At 33.6% G+C, this 23,581-nt stretch overlaps 1 protein-coding gene across 2 annotated transcripts in view; it reads right to left on the bottom strand.

The window, feature by feature from the left end:
- LOC135847442 (uncharacterized) overlaps positions 1–23,581 on the bottom strand; it is a 41,553-nt gene that overhangs the window by 1,805 nt on the left and 16,167 nt on the right. For both annotated transcript variants that reach the window (XM_065366981.1, XM_065366973.1), the window contains exons 3-4: positions 4,211–4,332; positions 2,901–3,039 (exon numbers count right to left, since the gene is read on the bottom strand). In XM_065366981.1, coding sequence (XP_065223053.1) covers positions 2,901–3,039; positions 4,211–4,332 — 261 coding nt within the window. The remainder of the gene's footprint in view (positions 1–2,900; positions 3,040–4,210; positions 4,333–23,581) is intronic.

The following is a 23,581-nucleotide window of genomic DNA, read 5'->3' as shown; positions in this document are numbered from 1 at the left end:
AAAAATACCGCTACCTATAGAAACTTTTCCAACTTTCAGGTGTTTCACTTACTCGAATGTCCTGTGGTGTAGGATGTGGCAACTATATAAACTAACGGAGTTGATTAGATTTATTTACGTTGAAAGGCACAATTCAACATTGTAATTTTTTTCTTAAAGCTGACTCAAAAAAAGTTTGAGCTTTTACAACTTTTTGAACTTTTGACCAGGTGAAGCCACAGAGCCAAACAAAAGCTTAAATTGTGGAAGACTTTTCCATCTTCAAGCATTCACGTTTGTTTGAGGAATATACCAGTACTCATGTCAGTATCATGAGGAAAATGAGGAATAAAAGAAAGAAGACTTGAAATATTCTGCAGCAATTACAATGACTCCAGACTGACACTAATTCACTTAAAAAACTCTTTTCCCCATAATTTACTTTCCATTACCACTAAAGGGTCGTTCAACGTCAATCGGACCAAGAAGTGGTGAGGGGTAGGGGGTTCGGCGATTTTTTTGAAATTTTCCCTGTGGAAAGACCTTCCGAAGGGATGACCAATGGCGCAAATCGCAGCCCTCTAGCCCATTTTTAAAGGCAGCCAGGGGGTGTCAAAGTTTTCATTGAACAAAATATCATCCATTTCAGCAGTGGATTACTCGATAACCGCGGTACCTACCAAAATGGAACTTTTCCCCATAGTTAGGGGTTTTGAAAGGTTTTTTGGTGATATCATGAAAATCAGCGTTGCCACTTTTTTTCGTACAAAAAATTAGCTCAAAAAGTTTCGAAACGTAGTTTTCATATCGTTCCGACTCTCAAAAATTCTGAAAAAAAATATATTATGGACAACTTTTCATACTGAACAACATATTACAAAAATTGGGATGGTAACATGTTGCAAAGTTGATTTAAAAAAATTTTAAGTTTGCGAAAAAATGCGATTTTTTTATTTAAAACATGAAAAAAAGTTTTGATAGGTAAAGTTGTCCCCTTTGACCCCTATTTTACCTAGGTATCTGTTGAAAAAGTTGAAAGAACCCTTTCACTCCATAAAATAAACTCCTCACAAAAAAATCAAAACTCGAAAAATTAAATTTTCAAGAATGCGTCATAATTGGAGGGTCACACGCGCGTATATGCCCCCCCCCCCGGTTAGCAAAACGGCATTTTTTAGACAGTGCATATGAATAGGGATATGACCACGTATCAGTCAGAATGTATTTTCTGACTGCCAAAACGGCAATATCTGACTGTGGTTCTGAGTGTGGATCTCCACTCAGTCTTCTGACGAGTCAGCGCCATCTTGGAATTTCAAAAAAATACTTGTTTCTGATTGGTTGATTGTAGTCAGACTGCCAATCTGACTGTTGAAACGGCAATTTCTGACTGCAGAAATGAGTAGTCAGATATCACCAGAAATGTAGAAATGTGCCAATCGGGGGGCCTTTTTACGGCGACTTCACATTCTAAAATTACGATATCTCATCTTTTATATAAGACCATCCCCACTCCTCAATATTGAAAACTCATCGAGATATAGAGGTTTGAAGTTACCAAAGTCCGAAAAAAAAAACACAAAACATGACTTTTCCGGCAACTTTTTAATGATTTTGACTCTCACGACAAAACTTTTATCAAAAAAATGGTGCAATTTTGATGACATTTTTCTTGGGGACATATTGCCTTTTCTGCATACCTAAAGGTTTCTATCGATAGATCTAGGTGTAAACTTTCATTTAAAAAAAAAAAAAAAAATACGTAGTCCTCAGTTCTTTTTCTATAGCGCTTTAAAACAAAACGCACATCTGTCACAATAAAAAGGACATATTATAACTATCTTTTTTGCGAGCGTTGTGGTAAATACATACACAGTGTTCCGGAGTTGGTAACATTGGTTTTCGTTAGTTGAAGAGTCACTCTTTCAGTTGCAAAAAACTCCGATGGTAAAAAATTCCCTGCTTCATGGTGTAAAATTGAACTAAAACTTCAATTTGAGTTTTGAAAAAACTGATTTTTTTATATGCCCTTTTTAATGTGACTCATTCAATTTCAAACATCAAAAAAAGTTTAACTTTATTCAGTTGTCTTATTTTGACCTCTTTCTGACGTACCTATTTCATGAAAATGTTGATAAAAATTACAAAAAAAATAAAAATTCTTTCATTTTTTGAATCTTTTTGAATTTTGATTTTTTTGTGAGGAGTTCATTTCATTGAGTGAAAGGGTTTTTTCAACTTTTTCAACAGATACCTAGGTAAAATAGGGGTCAAAGGGGACAACTTTACCTATCAAAACTTTTTTTCATGTTTTAAATAAAAAAATCGCATTTTTTCGCAAACTTAAAATTTTTTTAAATCAACTTTGCAACATGTTACCATCCCAATTTTTGTAATATGTTGTTCAGCATGAAAAGTTGTCCATAATATATTTTTTTTCAGAATTTTTGAGAGTCGGAACGATATGAAAACTACGTTTCGAAACTTTTTGAGCTAATTTTTTGTACGAAAAAAAGTGGCAACGCTGATTTTCATGATATCACCAAAAAACCTTTCAAAACCCCCAACTATGGGAAAATGTTCCATTTTGGTAGGTACCGCGGTTATCGAGTAATCCACTGCTGAAATGGATGATATTTTGTTCAATGAAAACTTTGACACCCCCTGGCTGCCTTTAAAAATGAGCTAGAGGGCTGCGATTTACGCCATTGGTCATCCCTTCGGAAGGTCTTTCCACAGGAAAAATTTCAAAAAAATCGCTGAACCCCCTACCCCTCACCACTTTTTGGTCCAGTTGACGTGGAACGACCCTAAAGGGTAAAACACATCGCGCCTAAATCAAACTTATGATTTGAAAATATTTTCTTACTCGAGTCATACCTATGGAAAAAGTTATTTGGACACTGTATAGGTAGCCTTACCAGGTAAAAGAAAAATCCTCATGAACTCGTTGGTGTTCTTTGTTGAAATACAGTAGTATATCCCAGCATTAAAAACTGAAGCGTTTTTTATTTCAAGGAGTTTTCTGTATGGGGTCTGCGCATTTATGGTGTAATTACCCTAAAAACAAAAAGAAAAAAGAAAATCACAATTTGCCATAGTTGGAATTCTTATTTAGAGCAGGTTGGGGACCCTTTATCCCGATGTTCGGGGTCAATCAATTGGAGTCCAGGCACACAGTGTGACTGCACATACTTATACCTGCACGTACATGTGTGCGCATTCGATTCCACATACACTACCTGATCTGAAGTGTGCTCAGTCACGTACCAGGTGTGGTGTCTGATTAGTTGTAGGCTCCTCCTCGTTTTTTCATCATTTTCAGTTTCATTTTTACACAGAAGAAGCGACAAAGCTAAGGAACTAAATACCAGGGATGGAAATACGCCATCTTTGGTTATAGAAAAAAATTTTCAAGGACTCAATTTATTAATAATACCGCCAATTTACGTTATTTTTTTACTTCATATTCATTTTAATACACAAAATAAACATTTTCCGACCATTTTTTTTGATTCCATTTCATTATACAACTGAAATGAAAACATCACATCATCGTCAAAACTACGAAATCTATAACCGAAAATGGTGTATTTCCATACCTGGTATCTATGTAGTTCCTTAGACTAAGCGAGTCATACCTGTTAGGCTGTTAGTCCACAGTCCAAATGAGAAATAGTGCACTAGAAACTTAAAACTACCCTCTCAATAAACACTTTTTCAAAGGTGGACCCTGGACCGTAGACTGTTTTCTACTCCAGTACCTTTGACGTGTTAGCACGTAATTTCTTTTTCCTATCTCATCCTTATAAGTATAGGTGGCTGTTAAATATTTACGCTTTTCGTAAATCGTTTACGCTTTTATGCATCAATTGCGCTTTTGGAAAGCAGGAATTCCCAAACTTGTTAGTAATATGAACTCAAACACCTACTGGAAGGTAAGTATACTCAATTCATGCGGAGGTATTATTCTTCAAATACATTCAATATAGCATCTCGTCAAGGGTAGGTACAATGTATCAGCAACATTACACTCGGAACGTCACTATGTGGGGTATGTTGTCATGTAATATGTAGCGAGTTACAAACTAGCATTTCTCCCTTACTTGCAGTCATCGCTGTACTGTACCTAGTATTTTTTAAAAACTGGAATATGGTGTCTCTTAAATTGAAAAAGGGAGGAGATAGATACTGCACTAATCGTGTTTTAAAGAGTGTTTTAAACGCTTACTTTCAATATATTAGTATGCGTCCATGTGACTTCGTCTTCAATTGTACCAGTACAAGTGATAGCGATGTTTTCTTTTGCGGAGTAATAGAGACCAGTATTATTTTCATAAGGGATCATCACTCCTGAAAAAATAACATTAAAGGCACTTAAGTATATTAAGATTTGTTAATATTGGGCGAGTGTGTTGGATTTTCAACTGTATTTTTCTAAAAATAAGACGATTAGCGCAGTACTTATTCATTATCTGAGTGTGTACTAATGCTGAGTTTGTATCTGGCTAGGTATATAGGTACTTGGACTTGCCTACCTACATGGCTTTTGTATTTACAGATATCTGCAAAGTGCAAATACCTGAAAGATCTAGAGATCTTATATGCTATATATGTTTGCCTGTCTGTACTGAGGTAGATTAAGATACATGAGAACAAGAGGAAGTGGGGTACATTTAGCCTGCGTGATCAATCACCAAATTAACAAGCTCATTCAATTTTTCCTCGTTGATTGAGGCAGATCTTTCTATTTTTCTTCATCATGTAGCATCATGTAATTTTTTTGTCTAATTTTTTTGTACTTTGTTATACAGGGTATTTCGGGAATCATCTGCCAAAATTCAACTGTACTACGTGTTTCGCAAAACTCGAAATTCACTCATTTTGAAAGAATTGAAAATCATCAAAATTCAAAAATATTTAAGATACGTTTGAATCATTCAAATGACACCCATAACCCATTGTAGGTACTGTAAGGGGACAATATGCCTTCACTGGCTAGACAGGGATATTCATCGTATCTCTCTCAGTGGGATTATAAATCTTTCATCTAAAGGAAGTACTGGAGAATCCAATCAATAGTTCGATTCTACAGTACTTTACGTAGATGAAAGCATATACTCGATGCACTTAGGTAAGGTGTTAAGTACGTGGGAACCACCCAAGAGGTGTTTTCACATCGTTCCATTAAGGGCAGATGTGAAAAGCTCACAAGTTCGTAAAGCTCAATTCCTTCTCGACTCGAGGCTAGAAGCCAAGTTGAGATGGAATTGATCTTCACTTGTCGATTCGCGCTTCGTCTGGTAGGTCTGACCGCGGAAAAGTAATAAGGCCACTCACTCCTACGTAAGAGTTGTGCTTGAGTCCCAGGTCCTCTGCCTTAACGTTCGTGTTTAAGGGAGAGTATTCGCGTTTAAACTTAAGTCCTAAATTCGCTACCCAACGCGGGCAATTTGATAGTTACACGTAGGTGGGTAAAAGCGATCCTACTTACGCCACTATTTGGTGGAATATATATTGGTTATACGCGTAGAGTTTTATATGTTTTAGACTTAAGTTTCGTGTTGTAATTTTATTCCAAAATTATAATACACTTTTCGTGTTTATCGTGTGTTCTTATTTCGCGTGCGGTTCGAATTAATACAAGGTAAACTCGACTAAATCTGTTTAAATTTATACATATTGGTGTTGAAATAGCTGAGCTAGCAGCGGGTAAGTACTATTTTAAAAGGTGATATATTACATCTCTTAGGGAGTTAGATTCATCCTGACCTACTAGGGAAATATTCTTATCCTCCTATCATTGGCAACGCCTCTATATATCTATTTAACATTGGCGCCCAAACGTTCCTTTCTGTGAAAAGATTTACGACATTGACTGCTTGTTTAAAGTGACAGTTTACTCAAAACGTCATAGTAAACCTTTCCTGAAGGGTAGCACGTACTTTGCGAGACGTAATTCTATGCTAAAGGCTCGTAGGCCACACATTTAGCAAAGAATCGTAACTTTATTATTTAAAATAAAGGTACTTCGAAATTTTCAATAAAATTCGAAAATCCAAAAATCTGATAATTTAAGAGTTTGAAGATTTGTTGGACTCGAAGAAATTTCGAAAACCCAATTAATTTCTGTGTATTTGAACTGAAAAGTACAAATATTCACGAAAATAATTATTCCAATACTCAGTGTATTTTTTATAAAGTGCTTCATTAACGTTTTTTGCTACTCGTTTTTTCTACCTACTCAAGGCTCTACTTAAAGTGAGTAACTTCAGATCAACATTTAGTTGAACTGAAAGGTAGAAAAGTTCCTCGAGAATCGAAAAGTGCGGACGACCTAGCAGAGACGATAATATTCACATAGAAAATACTCACGAGCATCCAGTTTTTCTTCTCAAAATAGCTCATTGTGAAGAAAAATTGTGACTAAATTAATCTAGTCATAAAAATCTATTGTGTAATTGAACTAACTGGGTACAATTATTCAATAAATTTATCCTCTCCTCTCTATCTAGTGGAAATTTTTTCGGAAAAATCTACCAGATAGCTTCCTATCAAAATTATTTCTTTCCTGTGCTTTTTACCTACGTCAAAATAGGTAACCTCCACCCTTTTTGTCAAAACGTAATTTTATACACTGTTATTTTTGTTTTAATTTGTTATTTGATTCGTAATCTATTTGATTACTTAATCTCAATTCAAAATTTCTAAAAGGGATTTGCAAATTTTCTAAATTTCTAAAAGGGATTTAAAATTTTGAGTGTGCTGTATCGTGGACATTTTTCTGTGTTTCATTAAAATTAAAATTTGAAAAATAGGTTATTGTTAAAATATAGTTACGTATTCACATTAACCGCCACGCGCCCCTACCGCCACCCAGAATCGTGTAGTTTTTGTCAAACTACCTGCGACGTTGTATACAACAAACCACCCTCTCGAACAAGGGTGAAACGAACGTGTTTCTTAAGTGCTTGTTGACAGTCGCGAAGTACCCTGCAGAGTTGATAGACTAATTGATTCTTGAAAAACCTTAAAGGTTAACAAATCAATACTAAGATAGCACACGAAGTCTGCTCATTAATTTTTATTTTTATTTAAATACAGACACAAGTCTGGAAACCTTTTTCTCACCCTTACGTGTAGTTATATGAATCAGGACGGTCCTGCATTTAATACGAGAAGAAAAAAGGGAGAAAAGAAGGCGAGTAGCACTCTGGAATCTAAAAGTTTAACACCTACGAAGATTTTAATTTCGAATAAAATCGAAAAAAGTACAGAAAGTACTCCAGAACAAGGAAAAATGTCGGACATTGAAGATTATATGCCACACATTTCTCACGAGTCATTTTTTGAAAGCCAGGTTAGTGATAATCAAAATGCAAGTACTTGTCAAATGGCTACTCAAGAAGTATTTGACAAAGAAAATGATCCACTAAATTTAAGTTTTGAAAAGATAATAGAAGAAGAACCTGAAAGGCTTCAACGACCTTTTCAACCTGGTGAATATAAGGAAGCATTAGATGATAAGACTTACGAATGTTTTTATAAAACTTGGGAATGGCAGGATGATATGCAGAAGGAAATAAAAATAAACTATGAACTTCAAGATAAACGCATTTTAAGAAATGCAAGATTAGCAGGAGAGGCTAAAGGCCAAGCTGAAGCAGCTATAAAAAAAGCTGAGGCAGCCACAACCAAGACAAATAAAGTCATTCAAGACGTCAGTTTATGGTACGACGATATTGTCCATAAATTAAAAAAGAGTGAGAAAATCGCCAAAGAAATTTCAGCGGATTTATGTTCTACGAAAACTAAGATCAGGGATTCTTTGAGAGTCAGAGATGAGGGATGCCAGAGGATGTTGGAAGAAATTAAAACTATTCAACAAAGAATGACAGCACCTGCACCTGTTCGTGGCGATTTGCAATTTATACCTCAAAAGTATAAAATGATTGACCCTAATTGTGTCAAAAATTCGGGAATTTATTTCTCCGACGAAATGAGACACTTTCCTCACGAATTCTTAAAGGAATTTGAGGATTTCTTTGAAGGAGTGGGATGCTCTGAAGCCCAGAAAATTATGGCTTTCAGAGCTGTGATTTTAACTAAAAATAAAACACAGTTCAAAGAAACCATAAAAAACATGAGCACCTATCAGGAAGTCAGAGATCAATTTTTATCATTCTATTGGAATATTGAAGCGCAAAATGACGCTATGATAGAATGTAGGTACAATAATGTACACGTCGATGACATAAAAAGCATGGCGGTACATATGATAAGATGGGCGAGAACTTTGAGCTATCGCACATATCATTATGATTCTGAGGTCATTCGTGTTCTAACGAATAAAGCCCCATTAGAATACAGATCAATGATTACTCAACCAGGTCAAACTATCGATCAATTTATTGAAAAACTTAGAGTTTTATCAAAAATTGACGTAGATCCCAAAAATGAGGTACCCTACGTAATAGGAAAAAGGCCTCAGGTAACGGTTCAACAGCAGAAGCTGCCATGGACCCCAGCAGCTCAAAGTGCTCAAAACCCAACAAATACAAATAAAATTCGTGTACCTGTATATGCGAAAACTCCAGAAAAACCTTCAACTTCTACGAGCGAAGAAAGCTCAAAAACAGCTGAAATTAAAACTGAATCTGGAGTCCAAAAAGGGCCTAATGGTGAAATTATAAAGAAAAAATTTAAACCTAAGAGTCCTTCGACAGGTCAAGTTATACCAGTGCACCACTTAGAATACGATCCAGAAACTGATCAATATTACGAGTTGAGTGACACTGAGGAAGAAATTCCACCTATGAACGTCCAGGCATTGGGTATTTTAACGGATATTTTAAGTAACCCCAATGCTGACCCCCTGGACATGCAAATGCTAACAGGGGCACTTGTGAATTTGGCTAAAGCCAATTCGCAGGCGGGAAACGGGAGCCATTAGAGGACAGCGGGGCATCTTCTAATGACTTTTGGGCCCCCAGTAATATGTTTGAAGATTACATATGGGCTGGAGATGGCATAGCGCATTTTTTAAAAAGGGGCCAAGTACAATTTCAAGAGCAAATACCTGGCTACTTAAGAGATCAATTGTGCTATGAGGATTTATTCGATAGATTAAAAAATGTGAATTTTCCGAAAAATAAGAGATTCATATTATCTTCAGGTCAAGTAGAAATTAACTACTCAAGAAAACCTTATAACGTACTTGAACAATTATTACGAAAAATAATTGCAATGCTTATAAATGAAAAAGAAGCAGAGTGCGTAATCTTACTCTTTCCTATAGTAAAGCCTAGAGCCATAGCAGAACAGGAAGTCACTATGGCTAGATATATCGCTTTTCGAGAAATTTACTCGAGAGTATGTAATGATACTAGGGTCTTTATTTGGAAAAAACCAGCTTACAGATACCTAGAAATGGAGACTTATCTCAACTCTCACGGTATAGAACGCTCAAGACCAAAAATGAGCGAATCTGGATTTGTGATGCCAAATGTGGATAAATTCCATTATGTAAAATCACTAAAACGCTATTTTCCATTAATAGCGACGTATCACGAGCTATTTGTGCTAATGTCTGAAGAAATTTATAAATTTGAAGAAATTAGAGCACAACTTACAGCTGCAGATGGACGCAGGAGCATAACTGGACCCCTAAAGGACATTTATGAGCCTGAAACAGCTCCATATATTGACCCAGGTCATAAAGAAACGGAGTTAGACCAAGAGGACGAGCTTTCGGAAGAAATGAAAAAATTAAATCACGAGGAGAAAAATTCCTCAATGACTTTTCTTCAACCTGTAAGCGTATTAAAACGCAAACTTGAGAAAAAACCAGTGAACGTGGTAAAAAAGCAACGTGTATCCTGGGCAAAGCAACTCAACTTGGTAAAATGTTTCGAAAAGGATGAACCCCTGAGGGCACTAGATGCGGTTGATAACGCATTAATTGACCCAGAGCAAATTTGCAGACATGTGGGGCCACAATTAGTGACCCAAACTGTGAACGACCCTACTTGTGTCATTCCAATACACATAGGCAAAAAGACCTTTGCTCTACAATTGGACTCAGGGGCCCTACCGAATGCAATTTCGAAAAAATTATTGACAACTTTATTAAGGGAGTCACCTGAATCCATCAGATTCATACCCCTCCGACGTACAGTACAACTAAGGTTGGCTGATAATACAGTCATAAGGTCAATGAGCCATTTAGCTGTAATTCAACTTGAATTCGGCACTGAGCTCATTGGAGTGCCATTTTATGTACTCGAATCGTCAGGAAGTACATTCATTATGGGGAGAATATCATTAGAATACATAAAAATTCTGATTGATATTCCAGAAAGAGTAGCCACCTGTAGGATGGACCCCAATAATGAATATGTAATTCCTTTTATGAATGCTGACGAAGCTCATGAAGCTTTTACCATATTCTCACTGACCCAAACCAGCAGGCAAGGTCACAGAATGGTTATAGATATGGCCAAGCACACAAAATTGGCTGATATCCATAAAGAAATCAAATTAGAAGAAGAAAAAGCTCGAAAAATTTTTCTTGAAAATTTGAATAAAGACCTATGTGATGCTGTGAAAAATAAATCAATCACACCAGAACAGGCTAAATTGGCAGAAGAAAAATTATGCCAATATAAAGACATCTTCAGCTTGAATCCGGGATGCTATAAAGGGGAAGAAGTGGACTTTAAGTTCAAATCTGGAAATGAACATTTAAAACCCTGGAGAGGTGAAAAGTTCAGACCAAGTAAAAAACTTTTACCTGGCATCAGGAAAGCTGTAGAAAAAATGCTTGCGCTCGATATAATTCGACCATCTCACTCGACCTATATTAACACGCTCGCACCTGTTGTTAAAAAAAACGGGGATATTCGGCTCTGCTTGGATGCAGATGAATTAAATAAACACTTAGAAAATGTACTAACAGAGCCGGATACAATTGAAAGTATGATTTTTGATAATCCTGGGGATATCTTATTTTGTACTCTCGATTTTACTGCTGGATTTTTACAAAGATTATTGAATAAAAAATCCAGGCAATTTACTGCTTTTCAATTAGAGGGGCAAGTTTACGAGTTCACAAGACTACCTTATGGTACAAAAGTATCAAGTGGACTTTTCATACTTATGATCAATGCAATAATTGCAAATAAAAAGGGTCGTACCAAGTACGTAGATGATTTGAAAATTTCAGGAGAAACTTTTGAAGAGTGCTTGGACAACTTAATTGAAGTTTTTGAACTCATTCGTGAGAGTGGCTTAAAGCTCAACCCAACGAAAACTCAATTTTTCAGGAATCGAGCTGATCATCTCGGCTTTGTGCTCAGTGACAAAGGCATTGAGAAACAAAGTGAAAAACTGAAAAAATTGGAAGAGTTTGAAAAGAAAAATACCAAAAGGGGTAAATTTTCTTTGAAAAAGAAAAATGACATTTTAGCCCTAGTTGGACTGACGGGATTATATAGGAATTTTATTCCCGAATATTCCCAAATTGTGAAGCCCATTTATGAGCTCACAAAAGGTGAATCTCAAAATGTAGAGTGGGGAGAAGAGCAGCAAAAAGCTTTTGAAAAGCTCAAGGAATTATATAATAAAGATTTCAAATTGCAGCAACCCCCCCGAGAAGGAGATTTATATTTAGATACCCAAATATCGCACGATGCGATGAATGGAGTATTATTTTTCAGACGTGATGAGGAAAAACAAATCATCATGTTTGTCTCAAATGCTTTCAAAGAGCATCAGAAAGAATTTACATTATTTGATAAAGAAATAATGTGTCTCGTAAAAAGCATTTTAAAATTGCAAATGTGGTTACATGGAAGAACTGTTCATGTGAGATCAAATTTATTGCCAATAGTCAATAGGTTTAGAGAAATTTCTCAAACTCACAGGAAAGCAGCTCACTGGATTACAGTGCTCAACAGTTTCGACTTAGTGTACGACATGATCCACTCAAATAAGTCACTTTACAAAATTAAAGCGCCTGAGCTGGAAATTAAAGCCTTAGAGCTTGACTGTTATGAAGCTGATATTGAAAGTTCGGACACTGACTTGGGAAATTCAGATACTGATATCGAAAATTTTGGTTCTGATCTAGAACCCATTTCAGTAAATTTTATGCAAGAACATATTTCACAATTGCATAGAAAATTAGAACAAATTGGTAAAATTCAAAGCTTTGATGTGACGTGTCAAAAAATTATGAGAATTTTAGAAGAAAAAGTTCCCATAAATAATAAGAAACAGCGTGACATTCAAAAATTGAAAATGATGAAATTTGAAATTCAAAAATCCAAAAACAATGAAAAAGTTCTACACAGAATTTTGGAGAATGGACTAAAAGTTCCATGTCTCCCAGACGAACTTTTTTATGACACCATAGATTATTTACACGATTCCTATGGTCATGTAGGGGCTGCGAAATTGGACATGATTTTTCGCAGAATTTACTACCATCAATGCTCGTTGGCATATATAAAGGAAATTTGCAATACATGTATCGTATGCAAAGTTAATAAAAGCTATACAAATAGCAAAACAATAGAATATGCACAAATTGAGGCATACGCTATTGGCGATGTACTCTCAGCGGACATTTATGGACCCCTACCTGCTTTAAAAAATCAGCCAAAATACCTCTTAGTTGTGAAGGATATTTTTTCAAATAAAACCTGGTTGCGCACCTTATTTCAAATTAAAAAGAAAGAAGTGTGTCAACAAATGACTACAATCATAGAATACATAAGTAATAAAAATATTGAGATCAAAAAGGTCATAACAGATAATGGGTCACAATTTATCTCAGACTCATGGTATAATCTATTAGAAAACCATGGCATAAAAGTGGCGCATACAAATGTGTATAACCCACAATCATCGTCTGTGGAAAGGACGATGAGATCAATTGGAGATAAAATTAGGGTCAAATTAAATAAAAATCACGATCCCTATAAAACTCATCTGGGATGGCACCTACTCATTACTGAGGTTGAATTGGAGTTGAACAACACTCCAACCTCCTTCGGTTTTAAACCTAATGAGGCATGGGGAATTAAAGATAAAATTTGTGAAACCCTACCTCAACAATCAATGAAATTTGATTTTAAATTCGAATTGACAAAAATTAGGAAAAAGATGTCTGAGAAAGAAATTCCCTCGACGACATTTTTAAAATGCATGGAAAATAAATTAGATCCAGAAAAGGACTTAATTTATGACACCGATGGCTACGTCAGGGTGACAGCTGACGGGGCTTGCTCCAAAAATGGCGATATAAATGCCATAGCTGGAATTGGAATCTGTTTCGCTCCAGACTCCAAAATGAACATTTCTGAAAGAATTGTCAATAAGCATTATGCCACTTCTAACAACTTGGCAGAATTAATGGCGATCCATGTGGCACTTAGAGTGCTAAAAGAGAATAATATCAAAAAAGTAAAACTTCTGAGTGACAGCAATTATGCTGTGAAAGCTCTAAATTATAGCATATCAACATGGCAAACGAACAACTGGAAAAATGCTAAAAACAAACCAGTTCATCATGAAATGCTATTTAAGAAAATTCTAGAACTAAAAATGGAATTTGAAAGCGTAGAATTTATTCATGTTTATGCCAGAAAACATGAATACACGAATATAATTGCTGACAATCTTGCGAAAAAGGCTGTCTACACAGTCGAGCAAAAACAGCAATGTATAAGTGAAATGTCTGAAAGACAAGTGATTGAAAATTTCATAAGAGAGAAAAGGCGATTAAAAAGAATTGAAGAAGAATATGCTTTCAATAAATCGCACTTAGACCCCATCTTATTAAAACCAGGAGATTGGGTCCTTATGACAAATCATAAACAATCGAATGCGGAACGAAAAACTGCATCAAAATTGTATGAAAAAAGGACAGGTCCTTTCGTAATAATTCAGAGAAACGGGCATAATTGTTACTTATTACAGCCTAAGGATGGAAGTACAGTCAATAGGGTGGCCAACATACGCCAACTCACCCCATTCATTTCCAAAGAAAATTTGGAAAAACTGAAAAACAACACCTGTCTAAAATCAAAATTAGACTCTCGAACTTTAGAACAGAAAATTAAAGATTTTTTGACTGAATATGAGAAGGAACTTCAAAACGGAATGGATGAAGAATTTGATGAGTTTTCAACTCCTAATTTCGAGCCAATTTCAAAAAGCGACCTTAAAAATGCTTCAAATAAAGTTTTGAAGGAGCTCAGTGCCAATGCGCGTGCACAACGTGCAGCGGAAAGGGAGGCTAAGAAAGCTGAAGGTAATCTGAAAACTTCAACTCCTGAAAACACTGAAAAAGCTCCAAAATTGGATCTCCCTGAACAGCCAGAAATTGCTGGGGCAGTCCAAGAAACCCCAACCCTAAAAAGAGGAAGGGGGAGACCCAGGAAAATAGACTTTGATAAAGTCGAAAAAACTCCTGAAATAATTGAAAATAAAAAAGGTACTATTGATACCAATAAAATTCTAGAAGAAATTATTCAACTAGAACCCACTCAGGATGACAAAATTTTGGAAAAATTGGGCCCAACAGACCCAAAGAAAGCCCAAAATTTTGAAAATTCTAAAGACTCAAGTACAGGGGCACTACTTGAGGATTCCTCACTCATAAAAAGACCTAGAGGAAGACCCAAAAAGTGTACTCCCCGTGAGCCCACTGGTGAACCCACTAGTGAGCCCAATATCACTGTAAACTTGGCTGATTCGGAACCAAAAGATGAAAATGAAAATCTCTTTGGAGAATTACCAAGTCTTGAAACTGACGAGGAATTGAGCGACTCAACCTCAGAAAAATCAGTAATCAATCAAGCTATCACGAAATCTGATTTTAAAAAGTCTAATAATGACAAAGTCACTTCAACCCCAAAGCGTTCAAAACGCATATTGGAAAGAAAAATGCGCCTAGGGGAGGACCCCAAAGCCATTAAAAGACCAAGATTGGAGTTGAAAAAACTAGACTATGGCTCGGACTACGATGAAGATCCTTACTCACTATTCTTTGAGGCAGTTATGGAAGCCTACAACGAAGAATATCAAAGCCTAAATTCTATGACAGTTTTGGAAAATCAGGATACTGACCAAAATGCCATAGAAGTTGTAGCAAATCCATTTAGGACAACGGATGACGAAGATTCAGAAAGTTCAAATGACTCTGAATTTTATGAAAGAATAAATGAAACCATAGAATTGGTCAGAAACGCGACTGAAGAAAATTCACCTGATAGGAGCTCTGAAAGTTCAGTGGTCACTGTCATAGGAAATGATCAAAACACAATCATTTTCTTTGAGACAGAGACAACTCAGGAGGATGCTAGAATAAGCTTTCAACCAACTAAAAGGTTGATACCAATTTTTGCTTCGGCAATATTCATTGCAATTTTATTTAGCGTATTCCATGCATTTTTAAATAAAAAATCTTATGATGAATAAAAATATATACTTGTCTACTTATTTCAACTTTTTCAGCACAATTCTCACTCTCTTTTCGAAAAAAGGCAGGAATGAAGAAAAAATGAAAAAGGGGAAAGAAGAGACAGGTATGAAAAGGAAAAATTCTAATTTGTTAAAAACAATAAAAACGCATTCGCTCCATAAAAATTATTAAAATTCTGAAACCTTTTCTCAGGTACTATTTTGGGAACTTTAGAAATAAAATTTACAAAAATTAGTGAAGGAAATGAGGAGCAGAAAATAAAAAAAGGGGGGGCGAATGAAAAATCAAAATTCAATTAGGATTTCGACTATTTCCAGGAAATATAAAAACCATATAAAAATGGCCCATTTCCGATTCTTCGCAAATTACAACAAAAAATGATAAAATTACCCTTTTGTTGTGTTTTTGTTTTTTACTCCCTATAGAATTTTGGACAAAATTCACCAATAGGAATATCTCAAAAAACTCTAAAGTTTTCACTTTTTTGACCAAAAAGGCAAAAGAGAAAATCAAAACTTGTTCTCAAAAATGAAGATAAAATCTTTTTTTTTGGGAAGAATATTTTGACAAAACTTTTTTGATCAACTTTGAAATCATTTTTCAGAAAGAAAAATTTCAGAGTAACTTCTTAACAATACTGAGGCTAAAAACTAAAAAATTTCAAATCCATTAAAAAGGAAATAAAAATTGAAAATTTTAAAAATGGATTTTCAAATTTCGAAGAGTTAAAAAAATTCAAATTTGGACAAAAACATTTTATTCAGCTTCTCGAAACAAAATTTGAAAAACCCAACAGAATGCAGATTATTGACGTAAAAATACCCAAAAATACATTCTAAAAGAAAATAATATTTTTTTTTTTGAGAGAATTCAAAAAATGGAAAAACTTTCAGAAAAAGCTGATCAAAATTAGCGTCCCAAAATATTTTTTCAATTTTTCAAATTGGTCCTAAGTCATAAAAACAAGACATTTGCCTCACTCTTCAGACGAAAAACTGAAGAATTTGCCAAAAAATTTGGCACAAGCATTCAGAGTTGTCTACCCAATGAAAACTCAGACCTCGGAGACAAAAAGAGCTCACCTAAACATTTGCTCTAAGTTGTCAAAACAAAAATCAGAAAGCAAAGAAGAATTTGCTAAAAAATTCATCATCTTTGCCCATTTTTCTTCTTTTCGGAAACAAAGAGAAACCTCTCTGAATGGGGGACACCACATCCGCCCTCAATTCGCCCCAAAGTATGCCTTACAAAGAAAAATTAGCCTACGTTTGTCTCTGACAAATTCAGAAAAAATTGAAATTTCAAAAATGAAAATTTTGAAATGAAACCTTGAAAAGTCAAAACACCCCACATTACGTTTGTTCCACAAAAAGTATATTTTTTGAAATGAAACTTTGAAAAGTCAAAACACCCTTACGTCTGTTCTGAAAGTTAAAAGATTCAATTTTTGAAAAAATCACCCAATTTTGAAAATTGAAAGAATTTTGAAAAAATTATTAATCAGAATTAGTTCAGACGAGGTCAACGGAATTTTTTGCTCTCTTCAAAATAAATTTGTAAGAAATCCAAAATTTCTTTTAAAAAAGAGAACTGCTCTAAAAAAGTTTGAAATTTTTCCAAACAATCCAAACAGCAGGGGGAAAACTCAAAATAAAAACCTCTGTATAAGGAATGAAGAAAACTGCATCCAAAATGCTGAAAAACTCATTCAAAAAACCACTTTTTTTTTCTCACTTTTGGAAATTTTTCTCGAAGGGTCCAGAGAGTGGCTTTTTCTGGTAAAAAGGCCACCCCCTCGACACTTCGATGAAAAAACCAAAAACTCATAACCTGAAAAGAGTTAAAAAAAAAAAAAAAAAAAAAAAAAATCTACAAGTATTTATTGTATTTAAAAAAGTACATTAAATATGAATAGGCATGGAAAAAATTTCGTATCTCAAACCCCCAACCCTCCAGATCATAAATGGATGAAGTTAAAGCAATTTTTTGAAAAATTGAAAATTCAAAAAATTTGAAGAATTTGAAAAAATTTGACAAAAATAAGTATACGTTGAAATCACGAAACCCAGGGAAAAATGGAAAATATCCAATCCCTACACACCCCTATACTTGTAAAAAATCTAAAATTTTGCAAAAACTCATTTTTCAAAAAACCAAAATTTTTTTTTGGAAATTAAAACTTTCGAAAATTGGTCAAAATGTAGTAATTCATTACGATCCTATATAATATGAACAGTAATGAAAATAAAAGCCTTCAAAAAATTGAAAGTTGAAAATTTGAAATTTTTTCAAAAATGAAAATTTCTAAAAAAAAAAAAGGGCCAAAATCGACGGATATAGGTTAAAAATCAAAAACGATCGATCATAAAGTTGAAGAAATAAATCCTCTTCGATTTCCTTCCCCCTACCCATACCAAAAATGCACTCTAAAGGGGTCAAAAAATCACTTTTCGCTTTCTAACCCATCAAAAACTGAATTTTCATGGGAAAATAATTACTCTAAAAATCTCCCCTGAAATTAATGCTAATAGTCAATTATATTGACATGGCAAAAAGACACCTGCCTATGAGCAAAATAAGAGGAGATTAAAAGTAGATTGAAAATTATCAATTTATCTACCAGCCATCGGACGACAATGTTATCTGCAACGTCGCCGAGGCCGATAATTTCCTCGAATTTTGCAAGTTCTAAAAGAAGATATCGCAGATAAGAAAAAAGTTTAGCCAAAACCGGATGGGTTGAAACCTAATCACAATAAAATAAAATAATAATACCCCCGACTGACGCAATATTGGATATAGATTTGAGTGATTGCTTGACAAACGTTCGAAGACTGTGGTTTAAAAAGCATCTTGTGCATGAAAAAGCAAAGTTTGAAAGTGTTTTGTGAATCGTGAAGTTATTAAACGTAATTTTCATCGTGGGTATCCTGCTACAATTTCAAGAGCAGTCCTATTTAATTGAAAATTGTTCGATTGATAATCTACTGTAAGTACTATTATCACTCATACATACCTATACCTGTTATGTACTATTTATTTTGCATTATATGTACTTATACGTGTATGTGATAGTATAGATAGGGTAGTAGGATGAACGAATCACAAGCCAGCCGGAAGTATTCGATCATCCTACTAAGCCAAAATTGAGATTTGCCATTCTCGGCATGAGGTAATTTTTCTGCTCATTAATACGAGCAGAAAAATTTACACCCATTCAGAACCCTCAAAAAATGTTTCAAAAACGGAATTGTGAAACACTCCAAAAATGGGAAACTATGGCTGACTTACCCCCAACCATATCAAAAAACTTCCCAAGTACTCTGCTAGAGTACAAAAATCTGAAACGATTTCGATAAAATGACACAAAATCTGATAGATTCGATCATTTTGAAACTAATTAATTCAGAAAAGTCGTCACTTAGTATTTACGACAAAAAAGTGAAGTGGTCCCTGAAAAACTTCGAACAAATTCAAATCAGAACCAAATTTCAATCTTCATTTGTCTTGAAAATAATTAAAATTAATAAAAAATCATCCAAAAGGCGATTGGCCAAAAACTAAATTTGAAAATTTAGGAAAATAACCTAAAAATCAGTTAAATCTGAATAAGTAGGTACTACCTACCAAACCAAAACTATCTTACTAAGTAGAAAATTTTCTTAAACTAATTTTGCCTCGAAATTTTAGTATTGAATTACTCAAAAAATAATCCTATTTTGAACCTAGGACTAAAATAAAAATCCAAATAGGTACCTACCAAACAGATTTTTTTTCTCTTTTCAAGTTTTATTAAAATTACTCCTTTTTTTTTTTTTTTTTTTGACTCGAACATGATAAAAAAATACCTGATAGGTAAGATTTGGAATTGAGAAACTAAAAAATTTACAAACAAGTAGGTACCTACCTACTTCAATCATTTGGCAAATTTACCCAAAATTTTCTGTTTATTTTCTCCAAATGAAATAAAAATTAGAATTTGTTTAAAATACCTTATTCTATACACACGAAGACAACTTTTCACAACAGTTCAGAAATAAAATTATTTTTACCAAATAGGTACCTATTAAAAGAAATTCTGAAACACATTATCTCAAAATTATTAGCTTTCCACCAAAATGAATAATATGGACAATTTTGAGGAAATTTTAATACTAAAAAGTTTAAATCCAAATGAAATTTCAGTTAGGTAGGTATACCTATCTACCTCACACAAAATTCGTCTGTTTATTTCACCGATCTAAACGATAAAACTTCGGGGAATATTTTTTAACTACATGAATTTTGAAAATCAAAATGATTCAAACAAACAAAAATCCGAAAAAACCTAATAAGTAGGTACCTACTCAATACAAAATTTTGAACTTTTTACGATCTTCTTTTTCTAAAACTACTGAAAGTAGAATTCAAAATGAAACATTAACAAATTCTAAGAAAATTCGAAAGATTAAAATGAATTTTTTTTTTTCTTTCAAAATCAAAGGAATAGGTATACGTACCTACCTATTTCCTAACTCGAAACTAAATATTCATGAAATGAATAAAAAGGGACCACAAAACTTTAAGTCAATAAAATTAAAGTCGTATTGAACTGACTAAATTAATTAAAACCCTTCGATTCCCCCCCTCTTTTCTTTTCTTTTTTCCTAGATGCCGAAAAAAGGTGAAAAACAGCAGATTGACTCGAAAGAATGGAAGGTCAAAGTGAGCTTACCTCCCACGCCCAAAAATCCGATCACAATAAAGGGACGCCCAACATCGAAATTCATGGGCCTCGTCTTAGCTGGATATTGGTTATATGACTTGGGGAAGACATACATAACCACGAGAAAAGAGGATAAAAAAGAATGATTTATTCGAGTTACTTTGGTGTTCTTTGTAGTTGTTATTTTTTGTTTTCTTTTTTCGGTGACTCGCACCATGTTGTGTATACTCATACCCAGTATCTTTTCCTAAGTTTATGTTAAAATAAAGCTAAAAAATACGTATGAACAACGTGTCGCCTACTTCATTTTCACCTATACAACTTAAAAGGTTACCTACAATATTATACATACACTCAGCGCGAAAAATAATGCCTATAGGCTAAATTACTCCAAACTACGAGAACATGGACAACGAATTCGTCCATATCTGGTAAGTACATAAATCTGTCGAGGTAAAACACTGTCAAAGAATAAATCCTTCGACACATCGAATATTCACACTTTGAAAATCGATAGGTACCAGACTTTCCAATACGAGAGTCTGGACCTTATAAAAATTAGCTCTTTTGGGAAGGGATCTCAGGGAGTAAAAAATACATTCGGGATAAGTACTTAAAAATCAAAACTAAATTCAGTTGGTATTCTATTTCGAAGGTGATAACTTCTAAATTTTTATTCAATAGAAAATATCGTGCAGTTTTAGTAACTTCAAAAGTCAAATACAATTACTCCTAAAAGAATTTAATTCAGTTTACATCGATAAAATTTTTCGAACAATTAATTAATCGCGAAAAATAATTAAAAATTTACAACGCGGTAATTAAAACAAAATTTATTCGTACACCACCCACGGTGTGAATCGAACGTCAACCGGTTCGGTAAATTTTGAGTGAATCGAGCTGAACGCAATTGATAATTATTATCAATTTTCGGTCAAAACAGTTGTATTTTTTACTTTCAAAACATTGTGTTTTTTCGATTGCAAAAATTGAGCGAAACAATTATAAGTTATACCTGAAACGCCTAAACCTAGTATTGAAGAAAGTGGAGTATTCCAAAAACTGGATGTACGAATTATTGGAAGATTTCTACAGAACCGAAGTAAGTACAAGTGCATTTAGCTCACTAATTTTACCGGTTCGATCAAAAAATTGCCACTAGTTGCAAGGATCAAAATTGGATAATAATTTCAAACACGTTTAGAAAATCTCGAACATTAAAAATGTCAAGTGTTAAAAACCCTATAAATTTTGGAAACAAAACACCAGAAATGGTACTAAATTTAACTGTTTCGGAAAAGTGCATGAAAAACACACAAAATTCTCCCATTAAAAGTACACAAATTTCTCTAAATGAAAATGAAATTCAACGTTTTGTAAAGATTCGCGAAAAGAAAGAATTACCTACAAATCGTTCAAGTGTTCCAAAATCCGAACAATAAATTCGCACCATTTCCATCGAAATTCTCAGTTTCAAAAGCCTACCAATTTTGAATACCGAAATCTTTTCATAACTACTACGATGAATTCCAACTAGTGCATTTTGGAGTAAATCACAAGCAGATATTTGTGAACAAAGTTGTGGATTCTAGCCAATAATCTTGAAACGCTCAAAAACCAAGAAAGTTGATCTTTTTTCAGAAAAAACCAAAAATTCGAACACTAAGTTCGTGGCAAACTTTTGGTATCATACTAAAATAATCCAAAACCCTATTTTTTGAAATCTACCACTCAAACTTGAATACTAAAAAATTTCCGATTATTGGTACCAAATTGGCTTATTTATTTTTTCTTCGAACCCCATTATCAAAAGTTGATTTTTTTGTAGAAAATTGATTGATGATTCGAAAACAGTGTTATCAGAAAAAGCCATAAAAATGCAAATTCTGTATTGTTCCGAATTCACCCCCATTTCACTGACAATTAAAATTATTAGAGTGAAAATTCTGAAAAATCGAATCAAACCTTGATCAGGTTAAAATTTTCCTTTAGAAAAAGTTGATTTACTCAAAAACCACACATTTTGCCTCAAACGTTTATAAATTTTCAAATTGTACCCCGACTAAGGTATTAATTTAAAAATCCATCTCAAGTTTGGGCTAATGTCTAGAATTTTTTTTATCTTCACAAAACAAACTAAAAGTTTGAAAAACTCTACTCGAGTTTACAACCCAAAAAACGCTATAAAATACTCAAAGTAGAAATCTTTTTGGAACTTTCTTCGTAAATTATTCATAAAAATTGAAAAACTGATAATCAACTGAAAAACAATTCGATTCAGGTAGCGGAAAAATTGAATTTTTTTTAGCAATCAACAAATTTGTCCCATAAAACCCACAAAAAATTAAACCATCACACATTTTGAATTTTTTTTTTAAAAATATTTCAGTATTACCGATGATTTACAATTCAGATTATTTCGAAATTTGGAAAATATTATCTAAACTAAAATGAGATCAAAATTGAATATTCACACTTTTTTCAAAACCTCAACGAAATAATCTTAACTACCAAAAAACCAAAACTCGAAAGTGAATTAAGTATAGAATAAAAAGTTCGAAGAAACTTTAGAAGAATAATAATAAAAATTCCTAATTTTTCGCCTACCTAATTCTACACATTTCGAGAAAATGATTTTTTTTTACCTTAAAAGAAAAATAGAAAAATATAACAAAAAAAAAAAATACTTAAGATAAAAATGAATCAACAAAAACGTTGAAAAACTAAAAAATAAAAGAGCTTTGGCAATTAAATGACTAGAAAAAATAATAAAAAGCTGAAAATTATATTTTCAGAAAAAAGTAAAATATTTTTGGTAACTAAATAATAATCAAAAAACAATCAAAAATTAAAACTGAATGTTTCGATGAAAAATAAAAAATCTTTGGTTTCGTAAAAATTAAAACTAACAAACATTGAAAAAATTTATCAAAATAAATCACAACCCAATAAAAACCAAAACAATAAAATGATTTAACAAATCGTAGAATATTTCATCTTTGGCTAATTTCTCGAAACAAAATGTAAATGAATACCCTTTACTGCCCAATAATCCAAAAAATCACTAATTTTGACCGATTTTCAATTGTTTTAAAAGTTTCAAATACTCCTAAAAGGAACAAACAAGACCCAGTAAGCGGTATTTGAATCGAATAAACTACAAGTTTTACACAACTTTTAGTTGAAAAATGAATTCATTTTTGAAAAAGATGAAAAAATAATTATTTTTTCAATAAATAACTAATCATAAAAATTTGTTGAAAATTTTATTTTTTCAGATGGAAATGAAGATCTTATTGTGCGACGAGTGTACGGAATCGTTGGCCGAGCCAGGGGAGCACGCTCCAAAGGACGAGAATGGGGTGAAGAAAGAGGATCCACCGTATGTAACGGTTTGTAAACATGCG

This window comes from Planococcus citri, chromosome 1 (genome assembly GCF_950023065.1).
Source record: "Planococcus citri chromosome 1, ihPlaCitr1.1, whole genome shotgun sequence".
Classification (NCBI taxonomy): domain Eukaryota; kingdom Metazoa; phylum Arthropoda; class Insecta; order Hemiptera; family Pseudococcidae; genus Planococcus; species Planococcus citri.
Note: the sequence above shows the minus strand (reverse complement) of the source record. Positions and strands in the feature narration are given on the sequence as shown.